The sequence below is a fragment of the Styela clava genome, chromosome 1, assembly GCF_964204865.1.
Source record: "Styela clava chromosome 1, kaStyClav1.hap1.2, whole genome shotgun sequence".
In the NCBI taxonomy this organism is placed as follows: domain Eukaryota; kingdom Metazoa; phylum Chordata; class Ascidiacea; order Stolidobranchia; family Styelidae; genus Styela; species Styela clava.
Genome location: NC_135250.1, coordinates 31,673,695 through 31,697,307, shown reverse-complemented (window position 1 = coordinate 31,697,307; position 23,613 = coordinate 31,673,695). Strand labels below are relative to the sequence as shown.

At 37.3% G+C, this 23,613-nt stretch overlaps 2 protein-coding genes across 2 annotated transcripts in view; both read right to left on the bottom strand.

Annotated features, from left to right (window-relative positions):
* Positions 1-823: 823 nt before the first annotated feature.
* Positions 824-22,968, bottom strand: LOC144427681 (uncharacterized). The gene is made up of 12 exons (XM_078116629.1): positions 22,515-22,968; positions 21,698-21,815; positions 21,132-21,284; positions 20,020-20,096; positions 19,236-19,302; positions 18,443-18,565; positions 16,932-17,147; positions 16,187-16,278; positions 15,106-15,282; positions 14,519-14,653; positions 12,752-12,824; positions 824-2,586 (listed from the first exon to the last, which is right to left on the bottom strand). The coding sequence occupies exons 1-12, from the start codon at positions 22,966-22,968 to the stop codon at positions 2,106-2,108; spliced, it is 2,166 nt and encodes a 721-aa protein (XP_077972755.1). The 3' UTR covers positions 824-2,105.
* LOC120335200 (N-acetylglucosamine-1-phosphodiester alpha-N-acetylglucosaminidase-like) overlaps positions 824-23,613 on the bottom strand; it is a 220,740-nt gene continuing 197,950 nt past the window's right edge. Inside the window, exon 14 of the transcript XR_013476623.1 lies at positions 824-1,871. The gene's annotated coding sequence lies outside the window, so the exon portion shown is untranslated. The remainder of the gene's footprint in view (positions 1,872-23,613) is intronic.

The window sequence follows — 23,613 nt, the reverse complement described above, 5'->3', positions numbered from 1 at the left end:
ATTTAAGCTAAGCATTCTCGACAGACGGAAAAGGCTTACATAGTGAAGGCTTCATTCAAAGACAATGAAAGATTTTTAAAAACGCATATTTTTAATCGTAAAATATTTCAGACTCATTATTGAAATTCTTTCCTTCAAGCCTAGAAAACCAAAAACCAGCTTAAAAAGAATTTATTTCCTTGTCATTTATTGTTTTTTTTATCAAAATTCAGTTTTTCCAATTTTAAACTTTCCTCAATCTGGAGAGTTTTCTACTAAACAGGTTGGTTTTCGAGACTGGAGTGAATTTTTTGAGAATCAACAGTGTCCCCCCCTCCTCGGACCAAAGTCATGCCCAGATTGGAGGTATGCTTCTTTAACCCAGGTTCCACAACCTATGACGCTTTTTTTTATCAGTATTACGTTTGCATTTATATATATCTATAGTTTATACAATTCTTTTTAGTCTTACAAGCAAGCATTGCAAAAGGGGTTCCTAATTCTCTGGAATGTTTCTTAGGGATTCGCGCCCCAAAAAGATTCGTAAACTAATGGGATAGAGCAGGGGTGGCAAACCTGTTTTCTACCACGACCTACTAAAATCTTCAAAATAGCTCGTGACCGACTGATCGGCAACAAGGTCACACACAAAAACGATTTGGAACCACTGGTCTATATTATTACTATATATATATGCCTATTAGATTTGCAATCATTAGTAAACTGGCAACATATAATTGATCATTTTTTTGCCAGTATTACCGGAAGGTTTGCTTTTGTAACCATTTATAGTTTATACAATTTCCTTTTTATCAATCAAATGTTTGTTTTTGTACAAGACCAATAAACAATTGCACCGGGGTTTATTGAGCCCCGAAAATGTTTTATTTGGGATCCACCAAAGAAGTTGAAAACCAATGCACTATATTATTTAATGAGAATGCAATATTGCAATGATGAAATATAATAAATAAACAAACAATTGCATAATGATGAAGAAGTTTAGCGACGTATAACATTTTATGATCATGGAAGCATACGTAGCAGCCAGAATTTTCAATGTAAATTTCAATTCAAATCGTGTATGGCAGCTTACACAAAATTCTGCCAAATCTGAGACAAGTATACAATGATTCATCAAAGCATATCTAGCAGCCAGAATTTTCAATAAAATTCCAATTTGATTTGTGTATGGTTACTCATGAAAGATTCTGCCAAACATCCGATGATTTTGTTACATGCACAGCTCTAAGGAATCACTGATATAGACGATCGCATCAGAAATTTTTTCAATTTGATATCAGATCCTTGGGTACTCCCGTAGTATGTGTACCATGTTAGGGTTAGGCCATAATTTTATTCCAGTTTACCTTATTTTAGTTCTATTAAGAATCGAGGACTGTCTGTGTTAGTCAATAGAATATACTCCATGTCCATAGGTCTCTTTACTTTTACACAACTTGATGTGAAGTAGACAAACAAAACTAGTTACCTCCCTATTGGTATACATACTTCTGGAGCTGCTCAATAGCTTTGGTTCCCTTCATATCTTAGATAAATGATGACAGGGGTTCCACTCTAGTCTAGTCTAACCCACATTGCAGTCTCCTAGAGCTGAACAATTACACCACCCTCTAGCATAGGGATGAGCAACTTCTCATCGACGGGCCAGATGTGGGAAAATGAAGTTGTCGTTGAGCCGAATTATTACAAAATATACTTCGTCATCCAATCTTTGGTAAATGGTCGACGCTCTGTTTACTTTGTTTCTTGGGATATTCCATGGTTAATAAAACTTAATAGAAAATCTAATTTCTGAAATCAATTTATATTCAGAATATAAATATAACTGATACCAGTAGTGGGGAATGTTTACAACGCTCTTCTTTGACCTTATATTGTTTGTTCACTAAGGCAATTGTCTATTTCACCAGCTCGCACTGACAGTGCGGTGAGAGTAGAGCGATCGGCAACTTTCATGAATGATGCGTCGGACCACATAACAGAGTGTGGTTGGATGCAGTCAGCGGGCCGTTCAAAATCCCGGGACCGGCCCGCGGGCCGTATGTTGCCCACCCCTGCTCTAGCACCTCTATTGCACAGAATTTTTTTTACGACACCCACTATTATAATAAAGAAGTCTCTTCAAATTCCAAGTTACTTTCATCGTTATTAGGATTATTCAAAGGCGTGTAACCTTCTTTCGAATGCGACTGCTTGTTCTTGAAAGTTTGAACTAAATTTTTTAATGAAGGCATTTTCGATTTCCTCTTGGTTTTAATTCTGTTATTTCCCATTGAAAAAGGCTTAGTTTTGCGCTTAGGACTGGAACGGATGCCTTTTAATGCAATTTTATTGGCATCTGCTTCAGTAGTTTGATGATTACTGAGAGAGATGCCTTGTAGTGGTATAAAATTTGCATCCGCCTCAGTATCTTCTTCTTGATCGAGAGGGATGCTATCCAATGGAACATTTTTTGCTTTCTTGTGATTGTCATGGTGATCGTAGCCTCCAGTACAGCCAGATTTTAGTAATAATAAATAAACGTTGAAAGCGAGACTCAATACAAGAGCTCCAACTGTTGTACACATGATCGCCATCCAGTGGCTGAACAATAAAAAAAAAATTTGAATATCTAAATAATTTTAACGTTTCAGCTTCATTAAATAAATAATTTAAATCTTAGTAGAAAATACGAAGAGATGGCAAAAATTGCATTCAAGAAATCAAAAAAGAGGTTTTAAATGAAAAATGAAACAAAATATTGGAATGAAGAGCAAATGAGAGTTGTGGATGAAAATTTCTTGTATCTGAAGCAAATAACAGACTAATCCCATATCTGACATGGACTGGTAATTGCACAAAAGACCATGGTTTTGCCATATTATTAAGTCGTCTTATTGACTCCTCTTCTAAGCCTTGAAGACATTTTAGTTACCTTGTGCAATTCAATTCAGCATGTCATAGAAATGGCCTAGAGCAGTGGTTCCCAACCTTTTATGGCTCGTGACCCCCCCTCCCCCCCCCCCTCCCAGAGGCTTTTCGCACCCATAATTCCAGTGGTGTTTAGAGTGTTATTTTGATTGGTAGATTTCAAATCTCATTATGTTCAATTGATTTATGCTCAACCAAGCAAAAACAGACCAAAGTTACCCTAGCAGACATCTCTCAGCAGACATCTCTCTCGTTTTTGAACGCGCCGATCACTGTTGCCAGAACTCAGATTTCAATTGAGCGATGCGAGAGTTTACGAAAAAGGCATCGATGCAAAATCAGCTGATGCTTTATGTGTTGCCAGATTAACCATAAAAACTGTGAATAATTGCCGAAAAATCACAGTTCTCCCCCAAATATAAGTGTCTCACAAATATATCCGCTTAGTATAAGAAATATAAGTATAAGTGCTTATAATGGGAAGTAAACACAACGAGTTTGACAAAGATTGGATAGGTGGAAGAGTTACTTATTATCGTTTAAACCTGTCCCAGTCGTCAATTTTTGATAAAATTGGTAAAAAGACCTACTTTGCCCCAAAAAGATGTGTCTTACAATCATGACCCTTTCCATTTATACATAAACAGTAGTAGTACATTTAATAAAGTGTTTATACAACGAGTTTCGAAAAGTTTGTATGGGGGGAAGATATTTTTATTCTCGTTTAAACATGACCCGCTTGACAATTTATGATAGAAATGGCAAAAAGACCTCTTTTGCTCCAAAAAATGAGTGTCTTGCAATTACGGGCCCCACATTTACAAAACACCAGTAGTAGTACATATAATAAAGTGTTAATACAGCGAGTTTGAAAAAGTTTGTATGGGGAGAAAATATTTTTATAATGGCTTAAACATGGCCCGATAATCACTTTTTGATAGAAATGGCAAAATGACCTATTTTGCCCCAAAAAATGAGTGTCTTGCAGTTATGGGCCCTTCATTTACACAAGACCAGTAGTAGTACATATAATAAAGTGTTAATACAGCGAGTTTGAAAAAGTTTGTATGGGGGGATAATATTTTTATAATCGTATAAACATGGCCCGATAGTAAATTTTTGATAAAAAAAGGGCAAAAAGACCTACTTTTGCCCCCAAAAATGAGTGTCTTGCAGTTATGGGCTCCACATTTACAAAACACCAGTAGTAGTACATATATTAAAGTGTTAATACAGCGAGTTTGAAAAAGTTTGTATGAGGGGAAGATATTTTTATTATCGCATAAATATGGTCCGATAGTCAATTTATAAGAAAAATGGCAAAAAGACCTCTTTTGCCCCAAAAAATGAGTGTCTTGCAGTTATGGGCCCCTCATTTACACAAGACCAGTAGTAGTACATATAATAAAGTGCTAATACAGCGAGTTTGAAAAAGTTTGTATGGGGGGATAATATTTTTATAATCGCCCAAACATGGCCCGATAGTCAATTTTTGATAGAAATGGCAAAAAGACCTATTTTGCCCCAAAAAATGAGTGTCTTGTATTACGGGCCCCACATTTACAAAACACCAGTAGTAGTACATATAATAAAGTGTTAATACAGCGAGTTTGAAAAAGTTTGTATGGGGGGAAGATATTTTTATAATCGTATAAACATGGCCCGATAGTCAATTTTTGATAAAAAATGGCAAAAAGACCTACTTTGCCCCAAAAAATGAGTGTCTTGCAATTACGGGCCCCTAATTTACACAAGACCAGTAGTAGTACATATAATAAAGTGTTAATACAGCGAGTTTGAAAAAGTTTGTATGGGGGGAAGATATTTTTATAATCGTATAAACATGGCCCGATAGTCAATTTTTGATAAAAAATGGCAAAAAGACCTACTTTGCCCCAAAAAATGAGTGTCTTGCAATTACGGGCCCCTAATTTACACAAGACCAGTAGTAGTACATATAATAAAGTGTTAATACAGCGAGTTTGAAAAAGTTTGTATGGGGGGAAGATACTTTAATTATCGTTTAAACATGGCCCGCTAGTCAATTAATGATAGAAATATACTGCTATCAGATACAAATATACGCAAAAATTGTTCGGATGGCCGCACGGAATGTATCAGCATGACGGCTTTGGACCACCCTGGTCTACCTCATTGAAAAACTCCCGACTTCGCTGACCACTGGATCGTTGAAATGCGATCGCGGAATTGTTCATTAGTCCAATACTTGAAAAGGGGCAAAAAGCGATAGAAAAAGGGTTTGAATCTCGGGATCCCAACCCCATTTGTAATAGCTAAAAAAAACTCAAGAAAGTTCCTCCATTAGATACAAATATACGCTAAAATTGTTGTGTGAGCCGCACAGAATGTATCAGCATGACAGAGTTTGGACCACTCTGGTGTATCTTATTAAAAAACTCCCGACTTCACTGACCACTTGATCGCCGCGTCACATAGTGTAAATAGTTCATTGGTCCAATTGTTGAAGGGCAAAATTTTTTTTTAAAACAAATATGCAGCAACAAGGAGAATACTAGAAAGAAAAAACAACAACAATTTAAGAAAACGACTCATTGGCCCATTTCGTGTCCAGTAAATAAGTTTCAGTGTTTCTTTTTAATTTAGAAGGTTAATATGATACTTGAAGAGAAGACGAAAAATAAGCAAACATTTTGAAGTTTGAATCGTCTGGTGAACTCGTAATATTTTAATAAACACCGATAAACTATATTAAATACTGTTGCCCCTCTTTGCTTAGTGCCCTAAGCACGTGCTTTTATTGTTTATATTGTTTACCCTAACTCAGTTAGTCCACTTTAGGCCGACGGTGACGCGATTTTGGGCAACAACTTAATGAACGCGGAACACAGTTTGGGAAACGCTGTTATATTAGGAGCATTAATTGCCTTACTGCTAATCCTTCGCCTCCACCCGCACATACTTTAAGTCCATCTTATGCTGATGTGCTTCTGCGTGGACTAAAAGGGCGTGCTACAGACACGATTGCGAGATCATTGTCTCCTGTTTCTTTACCCGCACATACTTTGAGTCCATGCAATGGTGATGTGCCTTCGCGTGGGCTTGAAGACAGTGTGCCACATAAAGTCTTGGTACCTGTGCAGTCTCACAATAGTGTGTCACATGCAACTCGTATCGACGCTAACTCTTCACAGAACATTGCAATGTCATCCTTTCGCCGTCGATCTTTTCGACAAAATACTGAGTTTCCGACTTCTGCCCTCTCTAGTTACCCGATTTGCACTGTTCTTCCCAAATCTATTTCTGACAAAGTATCATTGCATAGTGATAAACCAACCAATATTGAATGTCTTAATTTTAATCGGCCAAGTCAGGCCATTACAGATTTTAGCCGTCTTGAATACTCACTCTTAGAATGCAAGCAGTCGGGAGGTGTGTTCTGTTGCTTTGAAATTTCGATTGAGTCATTTATTTCGGGAATTGACGAACTGGGTTCATTCAATCCAGATTGTGGCAACGACTGGGTGAGATTAGCCAATGTAATTTGGAACAAGAAGTTTGCAAAAAGTGCTTTGAAAAATGCCATCCGAAAATTAAAAAAATTTTGGAACAAAAATGCAGAAAAAATTAAAAGTCAAAGTTTAGTATTTTCGGTTCAACCCTCAGAGGTAGTAAAAACGCTTCCGTCAACCGACGGAACAATTGATATTTTCGACCATCCTGAAGTACCGGCATTCAGCGACACCATGTCGGATGACAATTTGCCCGATTTATACTCTCATTTTAAAAACGAAAAAGACAGTGAAATTTACGAAAAAGAACGTAAACAATTTGGCGATTCACCAAAACAATCTAAGCGTAAAAATTTGATTTTAAAAAGTAACACACCGACTGACTGCAGCAGGTCATCTAAATTATCTAACGCAATAACCACTGAAGAAGATTTAAAAGAGGTTAGTCGAAATTTAAATATATTTTCCAATTCGAACAAAACTGATCAACCTCCAAGTCCAGTGCAAGCGTCTGTCATGATGGAATGCGGAAATCCGCAAAATAAAGCTAAATTTCGAATGGATAAAAAAATTTGGAGTAATCTTTTTAAATGCATTATTGGGAGGCGAATAAAAAATCCGAACTGGGTCGATGTCATTAGAAGTGCTATTAAAAAAAGTGACCCATACTGTTCGTATGCATTTAGATGGCATACTGTAAAATCGGGAGACTTTTCTGAACGCGTTTTCGCTTGCAGTGGACATTGTGGCTTCTCGGGCTGCAGTCGTAAAATATCTGTAATATCCTATAGAGAGGACCCTCGCATGTTCCATGTTAGGTATACGGGAAATAGGTATCACGTTGGTATTAAATCAATCCAACTTAAGGGTAAACGGCGGGAGGAATTGAAAGAAAAATTGGTTCATTCTCTTCCTCGCAATATGTATTTAAAAAAAAATTGGTGCTCTCTCCTCCGATGTTTTTCATTCTGGTAATAGGGACGATGCTCCGTCACAGGCGGTGTTAAAAAAGGCGCGATATGAGGCTAGATTGGTAAATGTCCCAGATTTCGATAATCAATGGAATTCGCTTGACTGTTTGAGAAAATTTCAGGCCAGAAAATGCAACAATAAATTAATTCGTGGAACCTTGCAGCAAATTTCACAAGTTCCTCCAGGTATTATGTTGTGGTCGGAACAGTCTGTAAGAATATTCATCCAAAATGCTCAAAATGACATAATTTATATTGACGCTACTGGTGGGGTACTGCCTTCTGGTGCCCAAAGCCCATATTACATTTACGAAATAGTTACTCGCCATCCCCAAAAGGGCAAATCCCCATTTGCTGTTGCAACGTTTGTTACGAATCGGCACAACATTGCAAATATTTCGAACTTTTTGTCACAATTCCGTTCTGATGTTTCCAAATTGACCAAACAATTTCCCGCAAAAGTTTTTATATGTGATGGTAGTATGGCCCTCATTAAGTCGATAATTCAGGTAAACATGCGCGAAAGTTTAGAGGCCTACATATCACGCTGTTATTCGGTCATTCAAGGCAGTGCAAATTTGGATATGCTTTCCCGACCCTTTCTTCACCTATGCACCAGCCATACCATGAAAAATTTCAAGCAATTGGCGTGTAGGGTTCCAAAAGTAAAGCGGGAATTCATGCATATATTTGGGTTGCTTGTTTGCTGCAAGGGAATTAAAAAACTTCGTAAAATTATTTATCATTTGACAATATTATTGATATCCCTGAATTCGAATCTTGTTGATAATAGCTGGTCGTACTTGAAAAAGCGTATCGAAAAACAAAATATTCCACCCCCACCCGAATGTGTTTTCGATCATGAAGCATCGGGTGAACTTTTACCAGATGCAGACTGGAGTGAGAGTAATCCTTTTACCGAATTACTATATCTGGATATTGCTAGAGCTACAAAAATTGCTACTGATGCGGGTTTTTGTGGTTTCAACTCTTTTTATTGTCCGGAAGTAATGACCAAATTTAAAACGTTTTATGTACCCAAAATTTGTCTATGGGGCGCTTTGCTAGTAGGTGATTTAGGCAGGTTTGGTACAACAATAGGCTATGAAAAGTATAAGCATTTTTACGCAAAATCATCGGTCTCTAACAAACAGAACTTAGCAAAAGATAATCGAACACAGGGAATCATGGAGAAAAGTCAACAGGAGCTAAAGCGTACTCGTTTCAACAACAGGCGGTTTAAACGTCTTGACGAGATCGCTGTAGTGTATGATCAACTTCATGATTCCCTAATTAGGGAATATCAGGATAATTTGATTGTTCGTCCCAAAAAAAGGAAAGTCGATAACAGAGACCAAATTGACCAAGAAATTGAGAAATGGGGTAAAAGATGTAGAAATATGGGTAATGATAAATCGAAAGGTATATATTTACAGCCACCGTCTAGACCTCTGAAAGCTTCTTGCCCAATAGAATTGCTTGATAATGATGTATTGGAAACGGAAATAATATGTGAGGGGTCTTCTCAGTCAATGGCATTGCGATTTAGGTCACCCAAAATTGATTTTCGGAACTTGGTACATATGTCCAACGTTGACTTTGAAATATTGAGCTCCAATACCAATTTCCGAAGGGATTGGTTCACATCGGACATTATAAATACCGCATCGCTGATTTTGTCATCGCAGTACCCGAATGCTGACGGCCTTCAAAGCACGACACTTTATACCACAATATCTGGCCCAAAGGTCTACGCTCCTTTCAAAAAGTTTATTCAAATTTTGTTTGTGCATGATAATCACTGGGTAGCTGCGTCAAACATATTTTCTTTCAATCAGAATACCATTCAAATCTATGATAGTTCGTACTTGAAATACACAGAAAATGACAAATATGCTATTTCGCTTCTCATGCGGCCAACATTAGGAACAAACAAACTACAGATTGAATTTCCTCCCGTCCAGCAACAAACGTTAGGTGCATCTTGCGGACCATTTGCAATAAGTTTTTGCATAGCTTTATGCGAAAGAATTAGACCAGAGGATATAGTTTTCGATGAGATAAATCTGCGAAAAAATATTTATGATGGCATAAGTTCTAAACGATTCTCACCAAATTTTAATATCGGCCGAAACCACAATAAAACCGATACGATACGATATTTATGGATATTCAGATATTTTGTAACTGCCGACTGCCCTACATACAAAATCAGACTATGATAGAATGCACTTCATGTTTGGAATGGTACCACCCGGAATGTTGCAATACTCCTGTGCCAACTGAGGCACTGGAAGATTGCAAAATTGAATGGCATTGCGAGAAGTGCAATCGATGCTAAATTTTTTCGTTATATATTCACCATGTGCCTAACTCCAATTATTTTTCAGATCCATCGGCTTCATGGACACACAAATGATCAGTCTATTTTACCTTTTGCAATATATGCCAAAGTTAAGGGTTTTCTCTCTCGATCGTCGCCAGTTTTGAGATGAAAACCATCACGATAGTTGGCACCTTGACGTGGTGTGGTGGCTTACTACTAAGACCAACTAATTATCCAATGCAATAAGTGTGTCTACTACCCAAAGTGTAAATGAGGGACCCTGATTATAAGACATTTTTTTTAAGGGCGAACTATGTCATTTTGCCATTTCTATCGTAAATTGACTAGCGGGCCATGTTTAAGCGATTATAAAAATATTTTCCCCCCCATACAAATTTTTCAAACTAGCTGTATTAACACTTTATTATATGTACTACTACTGGTCTTGTGTAAATGAGGGGCTCGTAATTGTAAGATACTCATTTTTTGAGACAAATTAGTTTTTTTTACCATTTCTATCATTAATTGACTAGCGGGCCATGTTTAACCGATTGTAAAAATATCTTCCCCCCATTCAAACTTTTTCAAACTTGCTGTATTAACACTTTATTATATGTACTACTACTGGTGTTTTGTAAATGTGGGGCCCATAACTGCAAGACACTCATTTTTGGGGGCAAAAGAGGTCTTTTTGCCATTTTTCTCATAAATTGACTATCGGGCCATGTTTATGCGATAATAAAAATATCTTCCCCCCATACAAACTTTTTCAAACTCGCTGTATTAACACATTGTTATATGTACTACTGCTGGTCCTGTGTAAATGTGGGGCCCATAACTGAAAGACACTCATTCTTTAGGGCTAAATAGGTCTTTTTGCCATTTCTATCAAAAATTGATTATCGGGCCATGTTTGGGCCATTATAAAAATATTTTCCCCCCATACAAACTTTTTCAAACTCGCTGTGTTAACACTTTATTATATGTACTACTACTGGTCTTGTGTAAATGAGGGGCCCGTAATTACAAGACACTCATTTTTTGGGGAAAACTAGGTCTTTTTGCCATTTTTTATCAAAAATTGACTACCGGGACATGTTTGGGCGATTATAAAAATATCTTCCCCCCATACAAACTTTTTCAAACTCGCTGTATTAACACTTTAATATATGTACTACTACTGGTGTTTTGTAAATGTGGGGCCCATAACTGCAAGACACTCATTTTTTGGGGCAAAAGAGGTCTTTTTGCCCTTTTTCTCATAAATTGACTATCGGGCCATGTTTATGCGATAATAAAAATATCTTCCCCCCATACAAACTTTTTCAAACTCGCTGTGTTAACACTTTATTATATGTACTACTACTGGTCTTGTGTAAATGAGGGGCCCGTAATTGCAAGACACTCATTTTTTGGGGAAAACTAGTTCTTTTTGCCGTTTTTTTTCAAAAATTGACTATCGGGCCATGTTTAAGCGATAATAAAAATATCTTCCCCCCATACAAACTTTTTCAAACTCGCAGTATTAACACTTTATTATATGTACTACTACTGGTCTTGTGTAAATGAGGGGCCCGTAATTGCAAGACACTCATTTTTTGGGGCAAAATAGGTCATTTTGCCATTTCTATCAAAAAGTGATTATGGGGCCATGTTTAAGCCATTATAAAAATATTTTCCCCCCATACAAACTTTTTCAAACTCGCAGTATTAACACTTTATTATATGTACTACTACTGGTCTTTTGTAAATGTGTGGACCATACCTGCAAGACACTCTTTTTTTGGAGCAAAGAGGTCTTTTTGCCATTTCTATCATAAATTGTCAAGCGGGTCATGTTTAAACGAGAATAGAAATATCTTCCCCCCATACAAACTTTTTGAAACTCGTTGTATAAACACTTTATTAAATGTACTACTGTTGTTTATGTATAAATGGAGAGTTATGATTGTAAGACACATCTTTTTGGAGGCAAAGTAGGTCTTTTTACCAATTTTATTAAAAATTGACGACTGGGACAGGTTTAAACGATAGTAAGTATCTCTTCCACCTATCCAATATTTGTCAAACTCGTTGTGTTTACTTCCCATTATAAACACTTATACTTGTCTTTCTTATACTAAGCGGATATATTTGTGAGACACTTATATTTTGGGGAGAACTGTGATTTTTTGGCAATTATTCACAGTTTTTATGATTAATCTGGCAACGCATAAAGCATCAGCTGATTTTGCATCGATGCCTTTTTCGTAAACTCTCGCATCGCTCAATTGAAATCTGAGTTCTGGCAACAGTGATCGGGGCGTTCAAAAACGAGAGAGATGTCTGCTGAGAGATGTCTGCTAGGGTAACTTTGGTCAAAAACAGCCTGTGAAATAACCTTATCAATCAAATAGGATGAGCGAGGAGTCCTTTAGTAAAGTGGGAGATAAAATCAGTTTTGCGTTTAGCATTGTGGCCCTCTTCAACTGATGTGTGGCCCACTTCGGGAGGGGGGAAACCGGGGCTTCGGTTAGGAACCGTTGGCCCAGAGTGTATTTTCAAATTATGCAATGGCTGTTGCAGAACTGTTGATTTGGGAAAGCTTTAAACTGAAACCATATTTTCAAACAAAGGTGAAATTATCAAAGCCGTTGAATTCGGGATTCCTGAATTTCATAGCAGAAAATAAAAATAAAATTATAATAAAACTCAAATGGCAAATCTCTAGGCCATTTCTATTCTATAGCATCCTATCAAAGAAGTCTTGAGCATGGCAAAGTTTTTGTATTACAATTTGTCAAAAGTTCTCTGAACCTTCTTTGGGAGCTGAATATATAGGGTGTCCATAAAATCTTATATTGTTTTGGCCCTCACAGACGTATTAAATGAAGTAAAAATATTGATTGGAAAACAAAAAACCTGGTTGAGATATACTGAGAACTGACTTAATACCAAAATTGAAATTGTGAAAGGACTTTATGGACACCCTGTATGTTTTTTCAGACTCGAAAAGCCTGTACAGGGCCTTGTTCAGAGTACACAGCATCAAATTTCTACAAATTACTCACAATTCCATGAAATCTTTCGTTTTCTGAATCTTTTCTGATTTTCTTTGTTGCTTTTTGATCAGACATTGAGCAACTGTGAAATCGTGTGTTTATGAGTTTTTTAACAGCAAACAAGACGTTGCACAGAAAGTCTTGGCATAAAAGAAACTGCTATTCTTCGATGCCTGAGGTTGAGTTGAGCTGTTTACATTTCAGTGGCTGCTTACACAGAGTTCTGTCATACCCAAAAACGAAACCGGGTGTCGGAACATTGTTGCACAATGCTGCTTTTCCAGACCCTTGTTCATTGCAAAACGTAGAAAATAAGAAAATACAACAAATTATATAAATAAACTTTCATTGTATGTAAGTGTTTAAATATGTAGGTATGTGTATGTGTATGGATATGTAGGTGTGTGTATGTGTGTAAATATGTGGTGTGTGTATGTGTATGGATATGTAGGTGTATGTATGTGTGTAAATATGTGGTGTGTGTATGTGTATCAATATGTAGGTGTGTGTATTTGTGTAAATATGTTATGTGTGTATGTGTATCAATATGTAGGTGTGTGTATTTGTGTAAATATGTGGTGTGTGTATGTGTATCAATATGTAGGTGTGTGTATGTGTGAAAATATGTGGTGTGTGTATGTGTATAAATATGTAGGTGTGTGTATGTGTGTAAATATGTGGTGTGTGTATGTGTATCAATATGTAGGTGTGTGTATGTGTGTAAATATGTGGTGTGTGTATGTGTATCAATATGTAGGTGTGTGTATGTGTGTGAATATGTGGTGTGTGTATGTGTATCAATATGTAGGTGTGTGTATTTGTGTAAATATGTGGTGTGTGTATGTGTATCAATACGTAGGTGTGTGTATGTGTGAAAATATGTGGTGTGTGTATGTGTATAAATATGTAGGTGTGTGTATGTGTGTAAATATGTGGTGTGTGTATGTGTATCAATATGTAGGTGTGTGTATGTGTGTAAATATGTGGTGTGTGTATGTGTATCAATATGTAGGTGTGTGTATGTGTATATGCTGTAGTAAAAATAAAAATAAATCGACTTCACAACTTATTTATGGGGGTAAAAAAAAGTCCTTAAGTATCCATAAAACAATATGATGAATGATGATAAAAAACGGTGCATTATGTGGAACTATTACCAACCAAAGTTAAGTCCAACTAACGTCTAAGGTTTCCCGAATACAGAACAACATTGACCCCTGAATATTTCCGATCCTGAATTTACAAAAAAAAAAAGAATTTCTTTCATCAATTCGGCGCTCCAGAAGTATGTGTACGAATATGGCAGTAACTAATTTTGTTTGCCTACTTTACATCAAGTTGTGTGGAGGGACTGAAACCTATGGGCAGAGGGATATTCACTTGGCTAACACAAACAGTTCCCAAACTTGGGTACTCTCAAAGTATGTGAACCAAGATGGCGGACACCAGAACATAGTATGTATACCAGATTAGGGTTAGGACATATTTTTTCCAATTTTCCTTCTATTACAAGTTCGGTGACTAGCCAGGTGACTCCCATAGTATTTGTACCTGAAATTATGGCCTAACCCCAACTTGGTACGTACACATACAACATTCCGGGTCTGCCATCTCCATATTTCTGGAGTACCCTAAATTATTATAAATCCTCCCAGTTTGCCATTCCGGCCTTGAAATGTCACAATAAAAACACAGAACACTCATATTAGATATTTCACCTCATCTAATGTATTGTTCCCCTGCCTTAAACACTCGAAATATAATATCTAAACTTACCATTAATGCTAGCATACTTTTCTAGATTATAAGATGTGTCATTCCTGCAAACACCTGATGCAGGGTTACACGTACATGTATTGGCACAGTGGCACGTATACTGACAATTGCTGCCATAGGTACCGAGCTCACAACCTAAAAATATATAGAAAAAGGGTGTTAGAGGTAGCCAGTCACTTAAAATATCAATTTTGTACCTTTTTTATACAATGTCTCTGTTCGCTAGGCACGAGGCCCTATATACGAGCAGCCAATGATGTGCAAAGATCTTACTGTTAAGAATAAGCGGGAATCATTCTGGCTCTGTATTGCTACCCCAGGGGTGCGCAAATTGAGGCCAACAAAGAAAATTTTTAATTTAGTTTAATCTGATATGTTCGAGTAATTTCAATCCCTTTGTGTTGCAAAGCCTATATCTGCGTCCAATTTACTACCTGGCGATACAATAACAGCTAGCTAACAACGCAATTCAAAGCAATTGGTCCCGTACTAATGGAGAAAAGCGCTTGTTTCAATACAACAAGAATTCTAATAACAACAAAATAATACTAAAACGATCCATAGGTTCAGTTTGTGCCTAAAAATACCTTTTTCACATAACGCTCCTCCAAATCCTGGACGGCAAGTGCAGATCCCTGTGACGCTGTTGCAAGTTCCATTATTTCTACATCGGCATTCCTGAGAGCAATTCTTTCCAAAGTGAGTCGGACCGCAGGGGATGGTGCAGTCAGTACCATGCCACCCAGGAGAGCAGTCACAGCCTTCTAAAATCAGGAAATAAAAAATACTAAAATTGAGTCAAGCTAAGCTCGGCAGTGCGGCGCTAAGTGTTAAAATTACGCTTCCCACCGCACCCTGATTACCCTGCATGCTTTCGCAGATTCCAATCCTGTGGGGCCATTGAGTCACAAATCAGAAAAAAAATAATAATTGCCCACCCATGAGCGCAGTCGCAGCCATCTGGGATAAGAATGCAGGGGGAAATGATGAACTGAAGTCAATTTAATTAAATTCTCTTTCCTCTAGAACAGTGCTCTCACATATTTTTGACTTGCCGCATGCGGCTCTTATACTAAAAAATTGGGGCTCCCAAAGTATGCGAACCAAGATGGCGGACATCGGAATGTAATATGTGTACTAGGTTAGGGTTAGGCCATAATTTTAGGTATAAATACTACGGGAGGCTCTTGGCTAGTCTTCGAACTGATAATAGGACTAAAATGAGGAAAATTGGAAAAAAATTATCGCCTAACCCTAACCTGTTCCCCATGTTACGTTTCGATGTCCGCCATCTTGGTTCGCATACTTCGGGAGCACCAAAAAATTTTGCCCCACCCCTGCTGTATAGGATACAATTTATATATTTATCTCGGGGGAGCAGACAAGACAACTTAATCATATGGCGAACCCCGACAACTCGTCTGGTTACCAGTCAATGTCGGGTATGAGATTAGTTAGCCAGTTATTAGTTGTCAGATACATGGACTTCATGGTGGAGGAAGCCGTAATCGACCAAGGGTCATGTGAACGCAAATAACTAACCCCGCATGGGATTCGAACCTGCAAACCCATGTAGCCTAATCAGAGGTGGAGAGCATATTCCTAGCATGATGTGCCACACCACTGAGTTATTGTAAAAAAGCTGTAGAAAAGTTTGTAAAAAAGTACCTGGCTGGCACGATCCATGTGAAGAACAGTTATGGTGGCCGCAATACAACTTTTCACATGACTCGCCTCTGTAGTTCACAGAACAAGAACATCTTGAAAAAGGAGTTAAATTCTATTAAACAGTTTTATGTCTTTGTTTACAACAAAGCCCTAGACTAGTGGTTCTCAACTGCGAGGTGTACCCCACAAGAGGGCTAAAGACAATTTTGCCGAGATGATAATTGAAATAAAAATATTTGGATTTTTATTATTATTATACTTATTTTGAATATTTATATTCCATCCTCTTATTTTAAACAGATTTTTTCAATAAAACATACTTTCGCCTTACTATCTGCTGTTTGTAGCTTATTATTAGCTAGTTATTTTTGAAGTGGGGTGCAAGACTTGAAAAAATATGGAAAAGCCTATTAATAAGTTCAACAACCACTGCTCTAGTCAATATTATATATATGTAAGGAGCTATGGTATTTCAAAAGGTTTCAAACTAGCCATTGATATATAATCCTGTGGGGATAATTATGTGCGAGAGGATTCGATTACCACTATGTGCCACTGTTACCGCTTCCTCCACTATCAAGTCCATGCATCTGAAACAGCTGGCCAACTAGGCGGCTCAACTAAACTGGTAAGAAGATGAGAAATCTTCTTATTGGCTTTCTTCTCCCTGGCATGAATATGAAAGTTCTATACTATTCAGCTAAGGAATGGAATTAATCGCAAAAATATTCAAGTGCAGACTCACTTTCCATGGATACACTCCCCATGCACACACTCTGTTTCACAATCGGGATCGTGAGCGCAGACAATTGTTGTAACCGCTCGAGCGCATCGCCACTCGGGGTCACTCTTGCAATGATCGGATGGATAACTCGCCAATGAACCATTGAGAACCAGCGTTGCAGAACCGCCTCCATCCAAATTAATTGCATTCACAAGATGGAATTCTTTGATCAGCAATCTGGAAGAAAAAGTGGTTACTAATAATCTTCACGCATTCAGTATTGCAGTAATACATATTTATGCAAACATTTTTAAACTAAATATTTCAACTGTACGGAGGTTTTCAAATTGTGATCGTTTGACTGAAAAATACTTCAAGAAAGTTGTTGAGACTATGATTAAATTTAGTTTTTGCATGAGTCCTATTATTTTCTACTTTTGATTTTGTAACACTGTAATTATTGCTCATTAAATGTAACATTTTACACCACCTTTACATGACCCGCCCCTCTAGGTGCCCTAATTTTTTGGCCCCTTGTTTCTATTGCAGGGGTAGGCACGGATTTTGCAACAGGGGGCAAAACTTTTTCCCACCTAGACTGGCCGGCCATGTAAGTGCGACGTAAAAAAATATAATATATGAACAATATTTACAGTGTTACAAAGCAAAGGTGATAAACAATATGACTTGCCAAAACTGAATTTACTGCAATCTGAACAAATTCCTTGAGCTATTTTTAGCTGAAACATCAAAACTTGATTTGAGTTTGGCTGTGGCAGCATCAGGCGGGTCAGATTAAATTACCAAACGGGCCGGAATTGGCCCGCGGGCCGTACTTTGCCCATGTCTGTTCTAGAGTATCGTTAGTTGACAGGGTTGTGAGTAATTCTAGCTTAAGATTTGCTAAAATTGAACAAATGGAAACGCAGAGTTTTTATGTTGAGAAGGAATGAAGAGTTTCAAAATAAGCAAAGAGAGAAATGCATCGAAAAAGTTTGGAAATCACTTCAAGGCATTAAATATTAACCTCAGCTCTCAGAGTCTCATGTGGCTCTCAACTATTCTTCCTGCGGCTCTCATTATCCTTTAGAACTTATTCATTTTCAGTGAAAAATTTCATTGAAAATTAATCTAGGGCTTAAAAATTGAAAGACTGAACTCCGGTAGTTGAATCGTTTGAATTTTTGTTCTGAAATTCAGTACATTAAATTCACAGAATTTCAAGACATCAGCGAACCGGTTAGCATTACTGAAAAAAACATGACTTTTAGTAATAGAACCGGCTGACAAAAAATTTGAATCCCACAACTGGACACATGGTGTCGCTATTGAGTCAAAGAGAAGAATAAACAACCCAGATCGATAAGTTGGCGTTTTCTGATCGCTATCTTGTTATTTTAATTTGCGATATTTTTTCTGCGGTTCCTTACAACTTTAAAAGATTGAGATGCGGCTCTGACAATCAAAAAGGTTGAGATCCACTGCTTTGGGGTTTCGCTTGTTCAAAGCAACAAAGCATAGATCGCAGTCACCTTGCAAATTGGTTGAGGTTGAGACCTCTGACTTTGGTTTGACCTTCAGTATTGACGAAAACAACTCTTCCTAAAGCATCGTGTCCGATCGCTGTCCGTGCTGATTGAACATCAATGAAAGTTCTAAAATCAAAAGAAACGATTGCGACCTAATTAATAAGAACGAATCTTTAAGAAGCTGCTTCAAGAAATTTTTTTAATTCTCACTTTCGGTTTCTATTTTTGAAATAACTTGGTATAGATTGCTTCAAAGTATAATCATTCATAGACCAGCCTAAAAAACTATTTCTGTGTAATATTTGAAAAAAAAATTTATGACAACAGCCACTCATGTATCTGGGGCTATTCAAGAAGAGCAAAGGTGGTGATTTACTTTCCTGAATGGGCTCGTTCTAGATAAGACTTGCTCACAAGGTTGTAAGCGCAATATGACACTATAAATGAAAAATGGTTATTGACAAAAAAACTAGAGTAACAACTAATGTACAACGACATGTATTGCACCAAGTGACAGATTGATTGAAGGGTCTGACATCGCCCACTCCATGCATCCAAAAGCTTGTCAGGCTCAAAGCTGCTTGTGCTGATTTCTCAGATGGCTCGGAGGTTTGAATACTTTGGGGAGACCTGCTTTTGCTTTTGTTAACAATTTTCATGTCTCAGGATATTAATTCTGATGGGTGACTTTGAGGTATATGTGGCTCGTAAAAACTATGGTCGTAATTTCAGAAGGCGCAAGTGGGCCGGATGAAATACCTAAATGGGCTGTAATTTGCCCATCCTAATATCTAACCTGAGGGTACCAGTCTCCTGTACGTCAGCACTTTCACATTTGAATGATTCTTCTACATACGGTGAACCTGGGATAAATGAAAAGATAAGATCAATCATGCCTCATAGCCATAGCTAGATAACTAGGATAACATATAAGATAACATATAACTCATATATATAGCTAAGTAGATAAGAACGATAAGATAACACAAATAAACTGGATATATTTCAGTTATGATAATATTTGTTTTATATTCATAACTAGGTATATTTCAGATAAGGAAGCTAAGACAACATGAGTGCCATCGAATAAAAAAGTCTCTAGCATAATTTGGTTCTCTCCGAGTTCAGAGCTGGAGTCAAGTTCATATCTTCCTCAAGTCAAAAGCTGAAATCGGAATTTTTGTCAACTGGGGTAAAGAGCCGTAATTCAAATGATTTTTTGAGTTTGAGTTCTGAGTTTGAATTATTTCAGACTCCAGCCTGATTAGCAAAGAAAAGTCGATTTTTAAAAAATGCGTGACCAAATAAACTCGACTAGACGCATGGTGCTCAGGTGCACCTCTGATTACGCTGTCCGGATTCGCTAGTCAAAACTTGTGAGAAATTGCGGATAATGCGAGGGGGCTGCTGAACTCCTTGCCGTCATAGCAGAGTTCGTGTAACAGCTGGTCGATTGCAGCCTCTTCCACAACAAACTTGGACTGGTAAGCGGACGAGAGGCCGTGGTACGTCATATAATAGAGATTTCTTATCGGCTATTCTCTTCTGCGATATTTGAAATTTTATAAGCAAATTCCTACCATTTCTCACAAGCCAAACAGCTCCACCAATCAGTTGCTCGAAATCCATTTTTTCAATATCTTCAGAAGTTATGTATCTAAAAAAATATACATGTTAAAATTGAACAAAGGCACAAAGAATTTGTTTTGATCTTAATAACAACGATGGGTGGGTATTCCCTTAACCAGTGGTCCATAAACAGTGGGGTGCATCCCACTATGGGAGCAAAGCCATTTTTGAGGGAGGTGGAAGTAATTAAAAATAAAACAAATTGTTAGCTTTGATCTTGCCTGGCTTATTTTGAATAATTACATTTCTTTATTATATAGCCTACACATAATTTCAACATGCTTTTGAATAAAACATACTTTCGCCTTTTTTGTAGAATATTTTTAGCTAGTTATTCTTGAGGTGGGGTGCGAAATTTTACAAAATCTGAAAAAGGGAACAGCCTAAAAAGTTTGAGAACTACTGCTCTAACCCCATGTTGCAAGTCGAGCCAAGTGTTAGCTCAGTGTCTAGTTGGGTCCGAAGTCTAGTAAAATTTTACTGCGATTAGTTGCTGATTAATTTTATTTGAAATTCCCAGCCAACTTTTTCAGCAGATAATTATTTTTATCCATGGCTATTCACAGGGTTTAGGAAAATATAAAATATAAGTTTTCCTAATTTTTCCAAACAGCTAAATCATCGCATTTAATTTCTGGTCACTTAACGAGCCCTCACATTGAATTTTAAAAATCTGGGGATATAAATTGGCTCTAGAACCGATGACCATGTTCTGCCAGAGTTCCCGACTACAGCCCCCGAACAGTAAATTTATAGGAATTTGCATATAAGCCGACCCTTGTACCCTCGTGTATGACAACCAATTACAGACCAAGTGCTGCTCCGAGTGTGCGCTTGCTCTTATCAAAAGAACTTGGCAGGGTTCGAGTTGTAGCTGTTGGAATCTAGTTAGCATAATGTCATTACGTTTGAGTGGGATCAGAGTTATGTGCGAATAAGCCTAATTTTAGTGAGACGGAGTTATGTATGTAATGACCCCTTAGTTTGGCAAATTTTTTTATTATTTTCAATTCGGCTTAAATGTGAGATATACAGTAAGTACCTTTTTAAATAGTATACTCACCCAACAACAAATGTTCCATTCTTAGTAATCCCGAAGTTAGCATTCTGTATATTCCCATGGTCTAGCACAAGCCTACCATCACTGACTAGATTACCCAGAGAGCTGCCATACTTAATATTGAAGAATCCTCCATTCTGAGCTACCCTGCATTTCCTGAAAAGTGATTTAGTCAAGTATAGGCTTTTTATATTATTTCTTGAAGAAAAAATAAAGCCAATAAAATGGCTTAATCATGATAGATTTTCCCTATTTAACCAAGGGAGGGGAAAGCTAATAACATGGCCTAGTTATAGAATAGGAATTTTCAGGAAGGTAGATAAAAGCTGTTAAAAGCTGCATTGAAATGGCCATTTGTACCAGATACAATCCATGTTTCATTTACAGCAATTACATGAGGCGTACAATTCAGTGAATTAACTAGTGCTTCAAATTTTGTGAAGTTTTTGAAAGAGGCTAAAGATCTGATATTGATGGAAAGAGTCATGAAACCACTTAGTTTAAGGCTATCGTTGAATTTAAGGGCATTGACATCACTGGAGCAGATATATTGATTTGAGCAATTGTACAAGAAAACAATATCAATGTTGTTGAATTCATCAGTATCAGTATTGACTGATTCAAGAAACATTTTGTTGAGGTATTCAGGATCAAGAATTTTGGCAAGTGCCTGAGCTTCAGCTTTTTCTGTATGAAGGGGAACAAATAAGTCAGATATTTCAGAATCAGAGAGACAAGAGAATGGCATGCAGTCTATTTCACAAAGGAAACAGCACCAAGGTATTTCATCAGCTTCAGATTCAAGATTTTCATATTGTTGTCCAGAAATATTGGTACATTTTAAATGTATCCAAGAAGAACAAATGTCACAATAAAGAGCTTTTTGATTGATTCGAACTGATTTGTGGCAATTTCTACATGGGTATTTTAAATTAGTTTTCATGGCAGTGGCACAACAAAATAAAAGTAAAAAATAAAAATGAAAAATAAATAAAATAGGTCAAATATCTAGTCTGGCTATATAGGTTTCCAGATGTTTAAAAATGGAGAACCATTGATTAGACAGCACTAGCCTATTTAAATAAGAAAAATGGAGATTAGGAATGAGTTAATCGTTCCCCTCTGCTCATAGGCTACCGCTACGTCTTGAGGTTGGTCCCACTGAACGGGCAGCAGCCTTGGAGTAGAGGGGGCGAGAGAGAGTAGTGATATCATTTAAAGAAGATATTACTCGCCTTTTATCTAGGTAAGCGTAGATAATCCCATTCATTGTGCTCACTTTTTGTTTTCCGAAGGCTTCCTTGGCAGCGTTGAGTAGATTGAGCCTGCTACGGGTCAAGGACTCGGTGATGGACAATCCGCTGCCTTTGAGTTCTTTTTTCCTACCATACACCATATTCTTCGTTGATCTTCTGACGAATTTGATGTTGATGGGGTTCTTCGGAGATCTTGATTTTAATTTGTGAGTAATATCAATGTCAGTGTTCACAATAGGATGGTTGGGTTTCAGGCTGTCGTTGAGAGTTTTCACTACGAAGTCTTCGAACTTATGGTATTCAGTTTCTGGCACAGAACTACAGCCATGGAGAATCGCACAGTTTCTTCGGCTGTATTGTTCTAAATCGTCCTGTTGCTTTTCACAAGTCTCCAGCCTGCTAATAATCTCCTGGATCTTGGAGGAGATTTGAGCAATGTCATTCTGGAACCTAATGATGTCCTGGGACTGGTTGCCATGGTCTTTAGAGGCAGACAATAGAGTTGCATGTGACATTAGCTCTTCTTGCTTGGCCTGGAGAGATGAGATAGCTGCCAGAATCTGGGTTTGGACTTCCTTGTTCATCTTGAAGTAACGTTAGTGCAGTAGTGTGATTGTTTGATTGCAAGGTGAAATTAGGTAGGTATGCAGATAGTATATCCAGTAAGATCCAGGTGCAATAATAGTACAGAAGGTAGTAGGCTATCGTACTTTCAGTCTAATCAAAGATTACAATAACATCTGCAAACTTAATCAAATAGCGAATAATGAGCGAATAGACCACATCTGGACAAACGTATATGAAGAAAAAATTAACAGCGCTGTTTTAGCAGAATGTGTTTCTGATCATCTGCCGATTGTACAATGCTCCCTTCTAGAAAAGCAAATTCAGACCAGAATTGAAACGCTTTATCGCCAGTTTACTTCGTCCAACTTGAATGAACTGAATTCTATTGATACTGATGACTTCAGCAGCATCCAGGATCCCAACACTTGCTTTGAAAATTTTTTTGAAAAATTCTCTACTGCTTACTCTCAATCTTTTCCTTACAAAAAACAGACAAACAGATACAACAAACCTTGGTATGATACTGAGTTACGCAAACTCAACAAATTCGAACAAAAACTTTATAAGAAATTAATAAACAATAAAAACATAAATGACAAGCACAAATTACAGTTCAATGAATGCAGGAACCTTTATACTCGAGTGCTCCACAAAAAGAAATC

Coding starts and splice junctions, on each gene's coding strand:
- LOC144427681 (XM_078116629.1), bottom strand. CDS start 22,968: ATGAACAAGGAAGTCCAAACCCAGATTCTGGCAGCTATCTCATCTCTC. Junction 17,148..18,442: donor AACCTCAACCAATTTGCAAG/GTGACTGCGATC, acceptor TTTTTCTTCCAG/ATTGCTGATCAAAGAATTCC. Junction 2,587..12,751: donor ACGAAAGATTTCATGGAATT/GTGAGTAATTTG, acceptor TTTATTGTTCAG/CCACTGGATGGCGATCATGT.